The 17,474-nt window shown below is 36.9% G+C and overlaps 1 protein-coding gene across 2 annotated transcripts; it reads left to right on the top strand.

Annotated features, from left to right (window-relative positions):
* The first annotated feature begins 114 nt into the window (after positions 1–114).
* Positions 115–17,474, top strand: LOC145483625 (serine/threonine-protein phosphatase 4 regulatory subunit 3-like). 2 transcript variants are annotated; one of them, XM_081462159.1, is made up of 16 exons: positions 115–384; positions 498–553; positions 634–732; positions 994–1,620; positions 4,219–4,296; positions 4,870–4,941; positions 5,291–5,335; positions 7,612–7,728; positions 8,947–8,998; positions 9,269–9,339; positions 9,827–9,929; positions 10,575–10,733; positions 12,714–12,883; positions 13,536–13,684; positions 14,441–14,651; positions 15,101–17,474. In XM_081462159.1, the coding sequence occupies exons 1-16, from the start codon at positions 243–245 to the stop codon at positions 15,200–15,202; spliced, it is 2,253 nt and encodes a 750-aa protein (XP_081318285.1). In that variant the 5' UTR covers positions 115–242; the 3' UTR covers positions 15,203–17,474. The 2 variants fall into 2 exon arrangements, with proteins under 2 accessions (XP_081318285.1, XP_081318284.1); XM_081462158.1 differs by having other exon boundaries at positions 116–384; positions 14,438–14,651.

The raw sequence follows: 17,474 nt of genomic DNA, 5'->3' as shown, positions 1-17,474 counted from the left end.
ACTGTATTTTCTCGTGAGAAAAAGAAAGATTTACGCGGGAAATATCGAAAATTGCGCCGCTTACTTAAACTATTGGACCCCCTTCCACTATGCTCGGTCGCCCCCTAATGTTTTGATGTCCTTGCAGAAAGTAGAGCAATACAGCATGGCGGACACATTTGAAGGTGTACATTGACAGGATTTTCTCATGGTGGACGATGCGGGGACCGTTCATTTGTTTGAAATATTAGTTGGGGAAGATTATGGCGAGTACTAGGCGCCGTGTCAAGCTATATACGCTGAACGAAGACCGGCAGTGGGATGACCGTGGTACAGGGCACGTGTCTTCGTCGTATGTTGAACATTTACAGGGGATGTCGATCATGGTTCTATCCGAAGAAGACGGTTTGTGGCGATTGCATTCTCGATTGCTTTTGCTTGTTTGATTCTAGGATGACTGTTTTATCGAGGAAGCCAGAAAAACCTGTCTTAAATTGACCCGGTTGCTTCGTTTGCAGGTTCAATTCTACTCGAGTCAAAGATACAACCTCATACTGCCTATCAGAAACAGCAGGTAGATTTCAACTTTTTTCAAAGTAATGCCGGTTGTTTGTTAAAGAACTATTGTAACCTCTAGTGTATTTTTGTTTATAGGAAACTCTAATTGTGTGGTCAGAGGGCGACAACTACGATCTGGCGCTCAGCTTTCAAGAGAAAGCTGGATGCGACGAAATTTGGGAAAAAATTTGCCAGGTACGTTAAGTTAGCGGCTTGCTGGTGTTCAAACGTCGTTGGTAAAAACTTGTCAAGTGAAATTTTCAGCTGGTTGTCTGTTTTCTAGCAATCGAACGTTACTCGTGAGTAAAATACGTATTTGTTTGGTGTTTAGCAAATCTACGGTATGCCCACAAACTGTTACGAAATCATTATGTTAGTGCAAGCTTAGTGTCAGCTACTACCGTTTCACTATCGATGTAACCAACCTTTTCTTCTTGTTGACATTTTATTTGGCAGATTCAAGGCAAAGATCCGTCCGTAAGTATCACTCAAGACATTCCCGAAGACGATGACTCGGAGGAACGATTTGAAGAAGTTTTGGATTCGACAGGTCCAATTGAATTACCGCCCTGTGAACTTAGTAAACTTGAGGAAATCGCGGAGTTATTTAACAGCGTATTGCCTTCACCTATCCGCCGGGAAAAATTGGCACTGGCGATTGAACAAGACAATTACATCAGGAAGTTGTTGGATTTGTTTCACATCTGCGAAGATTTAGAAAACTTGGATGGACTTCATCACTTGTACGATATTTTTAAGTCGTTGTTTTTTATGAACAAGCCTTCGTTACTGGAGATTATGCTCGCCGATGATCTTGTGTTCGACGTAGTGGGCTGTTTAGAATACGACCCTTCTAAAGCTTCTCCTCAGAGGCATCGAGCATTTTTAAAGGAGAGCGCGAACTTCAAAGAAATTATTCCCATAACGAACTCGGATGTAATAAACAAGATTCATCAAACGTATCGTGTACAGTACATTTACGATGCAATTCTGCCTCCGCCGTCGGTTTTTGAGGATAACATGCTGGCTTCAGTTAATTCGTTCATACTTTTTAATAGGATAGAAATTGTCACACATCTGCAGGTGAGTCTATAAATTCAACTTGAGTTCTATTATGTGTAGAATTTTGAGCTTAATGTTGTTAGGAAAGGAGCGATGACGCACATTGAACTTTATAACGTCGTTGTTGGTTTCTCTTTGAAATCTGAGCTGGCAGTCTATTGTCAGGGTAACGTCCGCCCGGTCTTCTCTGACAGCAACATGAAAAATTTTGCCGGGCAAAAACGACTTTAACAGAACATCAGGGGCTGGTGTTTTTGAAAGTAAATTTAAATATTTGATGGGATTTTAAAGTCAGACCCTCAAAGCTGGGTTCAGGGGTAACTGTAAGAGGTTTTAAACTGTCAGATATATGTAAATTTTCTAACTCTATATTAAATTATCAATCTTAATTTTTTACATCTATATTTTGGTGAGTTTAGGGATGGTTTATTTTATTAATCCTGCTCAACTTGGTGATTTTCTTGTATGTTTTCCTTGGACCGTAGTCATTGCAGTAGAGGCTCATTACAGACTAGATAAAACCACACTAGCACACAGGTGTTTTAGTGTGAGTTTCTGACATTTCCTTTGTGTTAAAGCAAAAAAAAAAATGTATTTTGTTTGTATTGCTGCATGTTTCTAATTAACATGTGGGGCTTTCAATGTGGCATTTGTGACGTTAAAGGCTTCCTAACTAGTTGAAATGGCGACCTTTGAGAAGCAGTTTGAACTAGTTAATTATAAGACAAATCAAAATAAGATAACTTATTCAGGAAAGACATGCAGATGTCATCGTGTGTTTGACACTTTTTCGAAAATGGACTTTCTATAAGGTCAAGGTTTTTGCTTATCGCAAAATACAGACAGAACCTAGTATATTTCTTAACCTAGTGTTTTTTCCTTCTAGGAGTATAGAAATATAGTAATATTCCTGTAGAATATATATACCGCTACATGTATATTTTACTTAGGTTGGTAATGTTTCAGTCAAAAGCTGTATTTGTAGGTAACTTCATTGGTTGTGATACTGTCTATTACTGGTCTGTATAAATATTTCGAGTCATTTTTATAAAGAAATAACAATTTTAAAATTATGAACTTTATTTTACAAAGAAGCATGACTATTTCCACATCATGTGTACATAACTTGGTGCAAACACTTAGAATGATTTTGGGAGAACTCAAAAAGTACTTGTACAAGTCTTTGCCTATCTCTAAGGTTACTGTGTAATTTTTTGCTTTGTGTTTTATATCAGGCTAAAGGAAAACTTTAGATTTGAAATCAGATTTTGCAGCTGTTATAGACATCATGTGATGCTGTTTTGGAAAGTTATTTTAAAATGTATTGTTTTTCTAGACAGATGGCCATTGTGGTCTTCTAAAATATTTTAAATGTGTGTATTTATGTCATATTTTAATGCTTTCGCATCTTATGGAGATGAACTTTTTTTTGTGGTCTGCTGGAATGAACCAGAGTGGACAAAACAATACATAACATTACATAAATATAATTTTAGGTAGAAAAAAGTTTTAATTTATTTTATTTCTTATTTTTGTTCTCTGAATTTTTATCTCATAGAACTTTCTTTTTAGCTCTTCTACTTTTGTGAAGCGCTTAGAACTGATCTGGATAGGCACTATAGAAATATCTATTATCATTATTATTATTGTTATTATTATTATTAGTAGTAGTAGTATTAGTATTATTATTATTACAAATCATTGTATATGAAATATCAATATTTATTTAAAGTGCAAATAGCAGCCAACAGGAATTCAAAATATAAGCATAAGTACACATGACTGCTAGGTCTCTGACGGTGCACATGACAAACAGGATTTGAAGGCTGGATTTCAGCATAAATTTGTGAAATAGGCATATATACAGTGCTCAACTCACATGTAATGTGGTGTGTTTTGGTGGAAAAGGTGTTCAATCCATCCAAGTAATTTTAACATTATTATCACCCATCTTTTTCTTTAGTCTTTTTCTTTTCTTTTTTTTTTTTTGAGATAAAATTCCAGGCTACGCTCTGACAACTTTTCCACTAAATAACCTCTAGTTATGAAAAGTATTGAGTTAATTAGAAAAATAACTTGAAGAAACCCAGAGGACTTCCTATCCATCTGCCAGATTAAGGAAACACTAGAAACTGTTTTGATAATGCTTCCTTTCACCTGGAGGAAGAACCTTGCAACCCTCAGTCTTTGAATTCTCCTCAATGTCAATTGTACAAAATTTGAGTTTCTGCCTGTGAAAAGGTAACTGTAAAAATAGATGAATTTTAGTGACAGGTATATCCAGATAGGTTGGCATAGCAGAGTATGGATTGTAACTACCATCCTATTAGAGATATTGAGATAATCATTAATTGCTTTATTAATAATAATTTTCTGGCTTCTGTTTTTCCTCTTACTGTGCCTCACTGCACTAGGTGACTAGCTGGTTGCCTGGTTGAAAGTAACCCTTAAGTATTTTGTTCCTTGAAATTTCAACCTGTGATAAGCCCCATTTCAGCTGGTATGTTTTATGTTCTAGTTACTTTATTAGCCAAGGTTAATAGTAGATTACAACTGCAAATATTTGCCATATGTATGAAAATATGCTTGGAAATTAATTTTTGTATCACTGTTTTGTAGGAGGATGATAAATTTTTAGCAGATATGTTCCTGCAACTCACAGATGAAGATACATTGGACGATAGAAGAAAACAACTGGTAATTAACATCAGATCTTTTTGTGAAGACATGATTGATCATCACAGTTATGGACACAACTCAAGCAGTTGTGAAATTAAAGCCTGAAAAAATTCAGGCCTGAACACTGCACCAGTATCGCAGAGGTCATGGGTTCGAATCCTGTTCAGGCCTGAATTTTTTTTCAGGCTTTAGTTTCACAACTGCTTATAAGTTGTGTGCATAACTGCAATGATCAATCATGTCATTATATCTTTCTCCGCAGATCCAATATATGCTCTTTCATATATTCATTTCTAGATCTTATTGTTTTACCCATTGACTCTTGAACCACCCTAAACTAGCCATTGATGGAGTGTGGTCGTCGTGTGAATTGCATATATAGCACATTTCTAGAACTCCTTTCACAGAAATAAGAACCTCTTTAAGTGCCTAATCAACAGCTATCTGATAAGTAACTTTGTTAATAAGTTTGTTAATTTTATTGGTTATTGGTTGTTAATTGTTGTTAGTGATTGGCTTTGTTGTGGTTAACCACAATAATAATGTAGTGTTTATAATTCTCAAGAATCTGTTTCTTGTTTTTGCTTTCAGATAAATTTTTTGAAAGAATTGGTCAGTTTTTCCATTCACTTGCAACTTCATCAGAAAGATGAATTTTTTAAGGTTTGCGAATAGTAATATTTGAAATGTGTGGTTTTGTGTAAGGTACATGTATAGGCTTTGACGTAGTTAGGGAACAAGGATATTTGACAAAGATAACAGACTAACATACATCAATTCCCCAAGTTTTTACATTCATACACCTTCTAGTACTGGTGTAGTTACACAATGTTCCCATCCAGGACTGAAACCTGGACTGCTCAATCTGGAGTTGAGTACACTAACCATGAGGCCACTGCACCTCCACATGACATTGTAGTTGTGATTATATTGCCTTGCCCTAGGGGGGTCTGCTTACATGCACATGTACTGTTGTATTTTGACATCTGATTCTGTATGTTTAACCCTACAGGCACTTGCACACCATGGATTACTCCCTGCAATGGAATTGCTTCTTGTAAGTGTAACATGTGACATGTAGATTCTCCTCACAAATCTCTGATACATTTGTTTTTTTCTTAATTGGGAGAATTTGGTGATTTGATTCAAAAGTTGAGTTTTATTTTTCTCTTCTTTGATACAGAAGAGATGGTTTGAAACTTCTCAAACTGAACAAAAGTTAGTTCAATCACAACATTTCATTATCCTTGTATTGTTTTGACATTTTTTCTCAAACTCATAAATTATTCATCAAGTTTAAGCAAAAGAAATTGTGACATGACGGTGTCTGGATATCTGATTTTAATTAGCGTAGATTTTTACAAGTTTATTTCTCCATTTTCTCCTTAGTTTTAGTTTTGATTGAGAAGATATATATCAAACACTCAAGACAATGTTTGACTACATTTCCAAGCACCTTGAAGTTTGTCAAAAATAGTCCACGACATGGTGTATTTTCAACTTTCTCCTCAGTGTTTGGAATGTTGTCAAACATGGTCTTTGGTGTTTCCTGGGGCAGATCCAGGATTTGGTGAAGGCTGGTTCGGAGAATTGTTGACCAAAGGTGGACCTTCTAAGGGGTTCAAGGGCCCCCCATGGAGACTTACTAGGTTCTTGGAAATGTAATTTCCAGTGTTTTGAGGGATACGCATAGGTATTTACAATAATGCTTACCTTCCTGATGATGTACGTGCTAGTGGTCCAAAAAATGATTAATTTGCTATTGTCGTATTGATATAACTCTGACGGACTTCAAATTTAACACTGACTCCTTTGAGAAAAGTGGTTTTTCTTGGGCTGACAGTCGAAATATTTGTGAACGATTACACAACTCAGTGATGAACTGATTAACGAAGAGGCTGAGCTTCTACTCTTAGCCATGGTGCCTAACCTGTGCAATCTGTTGATAGAAAAACTGTCACTTTTGGTGCCGTGTAGAATTTGACAGGAGCATAAATCATGTGCTATTTTACCAAATAGACAAATAAAAGATTGAGTGCTTAAATAAGGATATAACTCAAACAGTGGTGATAAACCTTGTACTCCAACGCATTTTAATACAGAACTTAAATGGATTTTAGACTAAGCCAGAGGCATTTAAAATCAGGAAAAGGCTCTTATCAATCAGTATTATTTTTGCTCTTTTCAAGTTAGTCTCCTTTTTAAGAAGATAAAATATAATATTTGTTAGTGATGTGCACAAAGGTTCTTGTTGGAAATGGCACATATTTAAGCAATTTTTGATCTCATTTAGGGGGTTCAACCAAACCACCTGAACTGCCCCTGGATCTGCTCCAGGTTTCATATGTATTACACGAGAAAGTAGACCGTTACACATAGGGGACTGTTGCAAGGTCATACACTTAGAAACTTGCAGTTAGCTGCGTGTTGCACGTTTGAAAAGGTGACAAGGATGTGGGAGGATAATTGTGTAGAGAAGAGCCCTTCTTGGATGCTCATGTTGTGTGTAAAATTTGTGGAAAATCCTTGTACATGTACTTTTGATTTACATTGAATTATCTATTTGGTTCAAGTTCAGCAAATATACCGACTGAAACAAATCTGCTAGGAAAATGGAAATAACAAAAATAGGTGCCCCTGGACTGAAATTCATTCACGTATGTTTATAATGTACTTGTACATGTAGGTTGGTTTGGTGACTTGTTAACTACAAGGCATTTTAGTTAACTGCTGAATTTTCTCCGATTCTTATTGGTTTTAAATTGATGACATGACGTGATAGTGTTCATCAGCAGAGATGCTACCTGCCCATAGCACTGTCCAAGGAAAATACTCAAATGGATAGTACTTATCCGTTAAAGTTTTCCGTAAACAAGCAGGCTTATAGAAAAAAATATATATTGATCTGCATTTAGTGAGTTTTTGTCTGTTTTCTCATTCAAATTTTACATTTGTCTTTCACTCCTTTCATCTAAAAAAGTTGAAAATAATTCAATACGATTTTTGAACTGGTGCACAGAAGAATTAGTGTTGAATAATGAAGACAGTAGAGTGTTTGTCTCAAAACTATCTGTCTGATAGTTGCCCCTTGGAAATTTGTTGTTCTTAAAACTGACATATTTGCCCTTGAAGCTTGGCTGGCTTCTTGGGCAAATATCTGTTCCTCGATTGTTTCTGGTCAGAAACACTCTACTGTTTGAGTAGTCTTAAATATTTTCTTTGATCAATATATAGACTGTGTTGTTAAGTTAATTTACAAGTTACCACATCAACTCTTGTTTTAAACCTGCCTACTGGCAACGTGGTTGCTAATGCGTTAGTTCCTTTCTGCAGGTTAGTGACTGTGAAGAAAACAGGCTGTCGGCTGTGGAAATGTTCTCACAGGTTGTTGACATTAGCCCATACCTTGTCAGAGATTTCATCATGAAGGAGGCTCAAACACAGGAAGAGGTCGGTGCTCTTTGTCTGTTGAAAGTTTCTTTTCTGCTGAGTGTTTTTGATAGCTCACTTGGGTTCATTTAGACATGTGGTTATCGCCTTCAGTTAACCATTTTCTTTTCTCTGGTTAGCTCTGTAGTTGATTTTATGGTAGGAAAACAATTTTAATCTTTGTTGGGAATCAGGGTTCAATAATTGTATTAGATTATTGTATTGATTTATTGCATACTGATGATATCAACCCTAAGTTTGTCTGGGATATTGCATCGAGTTATTGCCCATTTTGTAAAACTGACAGTTAACCTTTTGTATGTCAGTCAAGCACAGTTATAAGAAGCTATTGTAGTTATTGTTACATCCAAGGGCTCAATTGATTAATTAATTAATTGTATTCAAAAGTTGTTAACTGTTAACTGAGGTGAAAGTGTGAATTGGTGTTTGTTTTCATTATTACTCTGACTGTTTACAGTCATGGGCTTCTAAGTATCATCGGTTTGCACAAGGACCGATGTGGCCCTTGTTTTGATTCCTGCCTTGTGTCATATGTTGGCTGAGCTTGTCACTGGTTCTCACCTTGCTCCAATGGTCTTTCTCCAAGGGTCTTTCTCTGAGTGCTCTGGTTTTTCTCCTTCCACTTAAACCAACATCTCCAAATTCCAATTTGACCAGGATGGAGGACCAGCATGAAAACCAGCTAAGGCTGATGTGGCTTCCTCTCTAAATAATGCATTTATTGACCATAAAAATTAATCATCCAATATAGTGCCCGGGGCACGTATTTCAAATTTGGGAGAAGACGGGGAGCACTTATTCGAGGGGGGTGCTTAATTCAGGGGAGGGGGGGGGGCTTATTTAATTTTTCCCAAATTGTGGCCTGACATGATCATTTTTTTAATACATCATCTGCACGTAAACAACAACTTAAGCTGTTTAATGACATAAAAGGCTGATCCTAAAGTTTATATCATGGTACCGTTAGTACTTAATGTGTTCACTTACTGTGTTCATGAACTGAAACAATGTACAAATCTAATACTACATGACAAAAACTATACATACTTTGTTGTCTCATTACTCATCCACAAAATGGGAGGGAGGGGGGCACTTATTTTAAATTTTGACGAATGCTGAATCATTACAAATGTGATGGCGAATAAGAATTAGTAGATGCATGTCACTGTTAAATTTATCCTTAGCTTAACATTTTTCTAATGGTTGCTCTCTTCATAGGACATGCTGATCAATCATATTATAGATTTCATGATTTGTGATGGTGACACAGGTCAGTGTGCAAGAATTGCAGTCTCTCATAGGATCAAAATATCTTTTTGTCCCTTAACATTAGAATACAGGAGTCCAGTTCAAGTCTATTCATGTGGTTCTTATTCTGCTTGGATAGAAGCAAAATGACTGTTGATTAAAGCACGAGACAGCAATCTTGTTTTCCTTGCTTCTATGTGGTTTTTGCCAACCACAATGCTCTGCAGTGCTTGTAACTCGAAGCACTATTGCTATTGCAATTCTTACAATAATTCTTTTACATTTGCCACAGGAAATGCATATCAACTCTCTCAACTGATCAGAACCTTACTTGATCCAGAAAACATGGCATTAGGAGCAAATGTAAGTCCTGTATGTAAGGCATCCATAATTTATTTATTGGTAGCACTAAATACTTAATAAACTTAGGATATTCAGTAACAGGGTTGGCAGGGGTTCAGTGTGGTTTTCAGCAGGGAGGCAATTGTTTTTGTTTTGTTTTTTAAAAAACGTTTTCTAGGTGGTCAAACCAGGCCAGCAAAATCGCCCCCACAGCCAGTTACCCAGTGACCAGCCCTTAATGAAACCCCTGGGCTGGAGATTACTGTTTTAACTCAGCACTTGCCTTGTGTCCTTCCTTCCTTACAAATGTGACTTGAGAGTTAGGTGTGCTTTCAGAGGACATCCGTGTAGATGCTCGCTATAGCCTGATGAAACTATATTTTTTTGACCAGTTTTCCAGAAATAGACACCTTGCTTCTCACCTGATAAAACAATCAATTGTTGTTTCCTTTCTTGATACAGTGGTATATTAACCTGATGTATTTTACGTAACATTTTTTTCGCATAGAAAATGGAGAAGTCTGAATTCTTGAGTTTCTTCTACAAGCACTCTATGCATGTTTTGACAGCCCCTCTCTTTGCTGCAACCTGTGATGACAGACCAAGCAAAGGTAAACCATTATTAGTCTAAATATGGCTGAAGCGAGTGTTTATCAAATCAGACTAAACTGATTTCTTTTTTTGCTTTTTCTCCCACCGCTTGTTTTCACTTGAATCCTTCTGTTTTTAACCCTTTCACTTCCAAAGTCATTCACAAGGCCTTATCATGAGGGTGAGGGGGTTCCAGAGACATACTTGATTGGCTAGATTTCTGAAATAAGAGTTTCTCTAATTCAACATGGGTTTACTTCCCGTAAACAGTCACTGGTTGACTGTTAACACTGTTAACACTGTTTGATTGCAACACTTACAGGCCTTTCAAGACAGATTTTTACCCACAGAATTTCATTTTAAAGAAGTGAAATTCTGGACTGAGGTGGCATTTCTATGTATTTTTCCAATGTTCCAGTCAGATGTTGCATGAATCAATTTTGTCAAAATGTTTAAGCAGAACCCTACCGTGTGGCCATTTAAATGAAAGCTGTCCAGCCGTGACATATGCTGTTGGTTTTCCAGTATTTGCAAAATGGAGTTTCAGTGGGTTTTTTTTTTGTCAAATTCAGCAATGAAAAAGTCAAATGAAAAATTTTTATTGTTTTGCATTGCTGCTGTCTTTTTTTAAAATTATTGCCTTTTTGGCTTTCTTTTCTCTACAGATGACTATGTCAATAGCGTGACACTTGGACACATTCTGGAACTGCTAACATTCTTTGTTGAACACCACACATACCACATAAAAAACTACATCATTAGTAAAGATCTGCTCAGAAGAGTTTTGGTGCTAATGAAGTCACAACACAAGTTTTTAGTTTTAAGTGAGTTATAATTTAGTCACAAGTTTAGACTGATTGTTTAGTCTTTTCATTCCAGCTAGAGCTGAATGGAAGAATGGTGGTTCTGCGCTTGTAAAATGAACTATTAATAGTATTTTAGAAAGTAGCCCAGAGAAAATATGGGCATTGATTGGTACAAAATTGTGTTTCTGTAACTTGATAGAAACACAAATTAGCAAGAGCTGTTGATGTAATGATGGCAGGAGCAAAGAGAATTTACATTTTGTTGATTAAAGTTAACAAGTTGTTTTCTTTTTTTTGTCATGGATTTTCTAAAAGAAATAGAAAACATGTTTCTGTGTTTCTACTGAGTTATGGAAACACTCGTGGAAGTTTGGGAAAACTCAAAAAGCCTGTGGAAACACTCGTCTGTCGACTCATGTTTCAACATTGTTTCCCGTTCTCCAAAACTTCCACTTTTTTTTCTATTTAACAATTACATTATGAGCTCAAGATTTCTATCACACATAGAAATTGAGAGCAAATAATCTAATTGTTATAGTATAAATCTAGTAGTCATTCAAAACTTAAATCTAAATTCTCTTCAAAGACACTTCGAAAACACAAAGAAGCAGCCCTTAGCACACACCACTAGGCTGCTCACTATCTGTAACAGAATAGATAGTGAGTAGCTTAGCCAATCAGAGAACGGCATTCGTGATAGAGTGCTAGTAAATTAATACTAATTAACAATTAGATTATAAGCTCAAGATTTCTATAAGAAGATAGTTGATGAGGCCGAGGGTGGAATCAACTATCACCTCATAGAAATAGAGAGCAAATAATCTAATTGCTTTAGTAGAATTCTTACTCAAATTTACTTCAAATTACGGTTTCCAATTATTTCTTTACCTATTATTAAACTTTGCGCCTGAAAAAGATTGCTCAGATTGAATTGTCATTTAAAATTGAAGTTGTGTATGCGCACGCGTCAGTTTTTTCAATAATTTCAACTTTTTTAAAAGTCAAGATACAGTAAATGTCCTTCATTTAGACTTCTCAGGAATTTAATCATCCATTTACATCAATTTTCCTCCAAAACTTTGGAAAAATGAAAAAACGTCACCATTTCCTAGATGACCTCCAGGGACTCCACAATAATGGCTGATAGTGTTCAATGGCTCAGCCAATCAGATTACAGCATTTGCATTAGTACACTAGTAGAATTCTACTAAAACTCGATAGAACACGGTACATGTTTTCTATTTCTTAAACATTTTTGGACAATTTTTGTTAAACTATCTTCTGCAAATCAAGGTGTAGTGTACATTTTGCACATGTAGTGTGTTGTGTACTTGTACCTGTAGAAGAAAAAGAAGTGACAAGAAATTAAAGTTAGGAAAGGACCAAGTTCTCAGGGTAAACATCAACAGTAGCCAATAATTATTTGAACTTTGAAGTTAAACAACAGGTGATGAGTTTCATTCTTGATTATCTGATGTAATGTTTGAGAAATTGAATAAATCTGAGCTAGAGCTTAGTGATCTGGGATATGAACCATTTGGCTCTCTGTGCTGCCAATAAACACCTTGTGTTACTACATATGCAAGTAGTCTAATTATGGTTTGTCCATGTAGCATGGTAGTTATTTGTGTGGTGGGGAATATGAAAAGTGAGGCTGGGAAAACCAACTTAAGGAGAGGGGAGAAAGCAAATGCATTCCACTTTTCACTTCCTTCATCCTTATTCCTCTTGTGACCAGTTTTGCCAGTTTTGCCAGTTTTGCCAGTTTTCCATTATTATTCAGTTTTTGCTATTTTGAGGTAGGAACAATGTAGATAAATCAGTGCTGGCCATTTAAAGATAGAGAAACCCAGTATTTCTAGAATACAGCTCAGTAAACAGTTCTGCTCATGTTTTTGATAATCACAGCTACATCTATGTAGGGTTAACTCTTATTTGTGAACTTTTTGATTCTTTCATTTAGGTAAATAATTAATTGCATTTGTTTATTTTTTTCAGATTCACTTCGCTTCCTGCGGAGAATAGTTGGCTTGAAGGATGAATTCTACAATCGCTACATTGTCAAGGGTCAGTTGTTTGATCCAGTGATTGCCACATTTAAAGAAAATGGACAGAGATACAATCTACTGAACTCTGCTATCGTAGAACTGTTTGAATTCATTAGAGCGGTTAGTACTGTTATTTCCTATTTTACAATAACTGTTGGCCCTCTACATGATGAGCAAATGGTGCAGCTGAGTGTATTGGTGCTCATACACGTAGATAGCTTACAGAAACAAGATACAGTATTTAGGTTTTTTGTAGTTATGTGGTATAAAGACAAATGGAAACAAAGAGTTTTGTGACAACTTTTTAATTCATTGTAGTATTTGCTTTAGTAAAGCTAGTAAATGCTTTTTAGACATTGTCTGCGTTTTTTAACACACACACAATCTGTGCATCACGCAATGCGTGGATTTTATGCCATTTTCACGCTTGGGTTGAAACTGACCAAATCATTATGCGACCAAGCGCACGACTAAAATGCAAGTAAAACTGACCAGTTGTGTTTAATGAACGTATATTACTTGTAAGAATATCACCTCAGTAATAACTGCAGTTTTAGTCTGCTCATAAGTTGCTTCCATTTGCTCCGATAGCATAGGTCAGTGTGTGAAACAACAGATCTGTTTTGGTCTACGAAGTTCAAACAGTTGACTCAGTGGTTTGCTTTTGGAGTAAAATACTAAGGCCACGGCTCAAAAGGATTTTATTGATACTGGTGTTACCGTAGCGATAATATCAGTCATCACATTGCGTCCTGATTGTATGTTATTGCAGGAAGACATCAAGAGTTTGTGCTCACACGTGTGTGCCAAGTACAAACCCTTTTTCAAAGAGGTCACATATGTCAGTACGTTCAAAGGGATTCTTCAGCGGGATGAACAGGAGCAGGATAGAAAGCAGCAGAATAACAGGATTCTTGATAGGTAAGCCTGTAAAACTTGCTGGATCTTGCTTGTCTAACGTCGCATATCTCTAACTTTCCATTAGGCTCAATTTCTGCCGCTCTCGTTTGTCCAGTTCATGTAGGTCCTCCCACGCAGAGAGGGGGTGGAGTACCGGCTCAGTTTCCTAAACAGCGGCTGATAATCTAGCCTAAGTTTCCATTATTTCGAACCAAAAGTCATTCCCTTTAAAGTTGTTGCTATTTTTGTGTCTTAATATACAAAACAAATCTCAAACCAGTCTTCTCGAACTACTGCTTTTTCTTGACGAAAACTCAATTTGTCTCCGCTATCTCAATTTGCTGTAAAGTAGTTGTTTTAGAGGCTAGGTAAACTTCGTATTGGATTCAGTTTTTTGAAAACTACAATTTCAGTAAATATAATACAGAGTATTTCCCTGTACAAGTGTAACTTAAGTTCACATGGATAGGACGCATAAATTAGCCATTATTATACCTAACTCTGCTTTCATTTTTCCAAGAAAATTTGCCAACCCAGTATTTCCAACTCCTGCTTTCTCGCACAAATCTTAATTCCCTTATGAGCTCCTTACCAAATTTACTAAAAAGGAAATTTTTTCTGGAAGATTTTAAGGTATCCTAAATTGATAGTTTCTGTGTCATGTAATAACTCACGGCTGGTAAATATGAGAGGGATATGGTGAACATGTCCCTACCTTACATTTACTGTGTATTTGTCGCTCTTGGAACCTGTGTTTCTTGGTTTTACTTGCAGTAGAGCTGGGATCATTCATGTGAATAGTCGGTTCAGACGAGATGTGCGGACACTTGATGAAGAGGAAGAACTATGGTTTGATCAGGAAGATGAAAACGGTGAAGAAACTGTTACCCTAGAACAAACTGATCTTCTCAACGACGACTCCGCCTTTAAAAATCGAAAAACCTTTGTAAACGCAAAACCGCAACCATCCATCGTCAACAACAAACGGGTTAGTATTTCGGCTGTTCTTCCCTGTTTCCTATATCAGGGTTTGCTACTTCAGTTGTTATAAACTGGCATTTCTTAAAAAAAATCAGTATCAAGATCTTATGTCCCTGAAACTTTCCTGAGTGTCTTATTGGGTGCTTATTTCGCCACCGTTACAGCCATAGTTGCTGTAAGATAATGCTTCTAGTGAGCGAAGTGTTATGTGACAACTTAACAGCTATGACTAAGGCCCACCCTGTAAGGCCTGCTCCCCTCCCCACTCCCGTCCCTAGAAAATGAGCAAACTGTGTCTGTATATTTCCAAATGTTCTAAAAAAACTCTCAAGGCTGCAATTTTAAACAGTGGTTTTCCACATGCAGTCTGGCCGAAAAAAGCTAGTTCTTTACGTGCCTAGAGGCCTATCTTGCCATCTTGGACAAAACTAATGCCTTGATATATTCCTTTTATAGGCTTTGGTTGGACTTGTCGACTACCCGGATGACGAGGATGAGGACGAAGATGAAGGCGAAACGACCAGCCCAGCAAAAAGAGCGCGACTGAACGCTTCCTAGCATTTGCTTAGCAGCCTCCTTAGCGAGGGGCGCAGGCTCATGTGTGGCCAGTCAACCTGGACAAAACTTCGACAACTGCATACGTAACATCTTGAGCCAGCAGAAGGTCGAGACATGCCGAGAGCATGAGAGTAGATCAAAAGAAATACAATGCCAAGAGAAGATTTGGCATGGGCAGGTTGATCCTCCGATCTTTGCGGCGAAATTTGAATCGACACGAGAAGTGATTCAGTGTTTGTTTGTTTTTTTTGTTAACTCTCCAGTGACTTACACCATGTTCCTCCATATTGCCTCTTGACGTGCCGTCCTCTTTGCTATCCCTTTCCTATCTTTCTTTCGTAAAGTAGTGCGGTTTGAGTCACTAGAGGGTCTGCTACATCAGACAAACCTGGAGAATTTATGATTATATCACCAGAGAGTAAGGAGGCTGGCCTCTGAAGAACTAAGATGTATAAACATTCCAAATGCTACATCTCATCTCGAGCTTTTAAAGGAAAGATGCATTTTAACCTGTAGTTAGTCAGTATCGCTTAACTTAAATGGTGGTTCTAGACGCCAAATTTAATTTGATCGCTCTAGGCCTGACGCTCTAACAAGTCTCGAGCTTTCACTAATTGGCAGTACATAAAAATCCTTCCCTGATGTGTTTTATACAAGAAGGAAGAGACCTGCAAAGCAGGTTTAACTCTTGCAATAGCGTTGGAAACTTTGATTCATAAATGAACATAATCATTCTTGCGCTATTTCTTCCTCAGTTTGGGTAACCGAAGAGGATCAACCTGCCCACAAGCGGCTTCAATCTTGGAAAGCTTCTACATTTGTTTTTAGAAGAATTAAGTTATTCCACTTGTACTTAAATGAATACGCCAATGGCAAAAAACCCGTCGTGAATTATTGTTTTAAGGATGCAATGGAGCCCAGGCTAGTTGTGCAGTTTTAACTCGAGAATGTGTACTGAATTTTTTTTTGTGTACAGTACGTGACGCCTCGTAATCCACGATTAGAATTATTAGAATTATCCTTTAAGTTGTCACGCGTCACGTAGTATTCCGGAGAAATTGTGAATGTTGCGTGACATTTTCAAAAAGGGCTCACAAGAATGCCATGGAAGTGTGTGGAATATCGTGGCTATTTTACCCTTCAAAGATTAAATCGATAGCGTGTGAAATTTTAATTTTTTTTTTTTTATTTTAACAAGATCAACGTCTTTACTGTTATTTTAATTTACACGGATAACTGATTTTTGTTAACTGATTTGTTACACATGGGAACTTTTTTAGTTGAACCGTAGGCGTAATGCCCAGGTTAGCGGTTAAACGTTGTTGATCTTCCATCCAACACGAAGGCAGCAAACGCTATCGTGGAGAAACTTTTGCTGCATTTGCCAGGCTAGAGTCGTGTTCAGTGATCAAACACCAGATTCCTTTGTCCTCAGGAGAGTCTGACTTTTTGCCAACGTTTAGCTACCAAGGTGTTGTACATGATGGAAAATTAGTTGATGTATGGAAGATGAACCGTATTCTTCCGTTGGGAATGCAGTCAAGCTCATCATAGTCATTCTAAACCGGTCTCTTAAGATACGAATGTTTGACTCTCATAGTTAAGTTTAGTAATTGAAGGCTGGGTGACAACCTTGTGCAACTAAAAAAATCAAAGCTAGTAAACGTTATTTCATGCGATGCAGTTTTAGTATCAAGTATTTTTCTAAATGAAGTTTGATTTTGTGTTTCCAGCAGTTCTCTTGGACATTATTGAAAGTGAAAAGATGACAAAAACTCAGCTTGACTGTATTCCTGACGTGAGCAAAACCTGTCGCGTCGTTTGCCCTTTTGCAGGACTTTCCAAAATGAAATAAATATGATTTCACATCCACAAATATTTCTACTTTTGTTACACAATTTTTATCATTCATTTTTGTGAAAACCTCTTGCGCATTTCCTGTTATAATTACTAAGACATTCGTCAAACATTTTTATTAGTGGTCCTTCCGGACCTGATCGCTATACTGTACAGAGTTTACTGTTGGGTATAAAAGGGATTTGCTGAGCCGAATTAAGTTAATATATAACATCTAACCTTGGTGATTGCTCTGTACTGTGGTTCTAATGAGAGTATTCGTCACACAAAACTGTATTTTTAACGCCTTGTGACAGAACGTGTCCTGAACTGCATGTCGCTAATCGAATCAGAGTGTGCATAAAAGGCCTCTATTTGTCATAGTAATGTATTTATATCCCGCAAAGTATTTCATTAAAGTGGAGTTAGAGTAATT

Source organism: Orbicella franksi, chromosome 4 (assembly GCF_964199315.1).
Source record: "Orbicella franksi chromosome 4, jaOrbFran1.1, whole genome shotgun sequence".
In the NCBI taxonomy this organism is placed as follows: Eukaryota; Metazoa; Cnidaria; class Anthozoa; order Scleractinia; family Merulinidae; genus Orbicella; species Orbicella franksi.
Note: the sequence above shows the minus strand (reverse complement) of the source record. Positions and strands in the feature narration are given on the sequence as shown.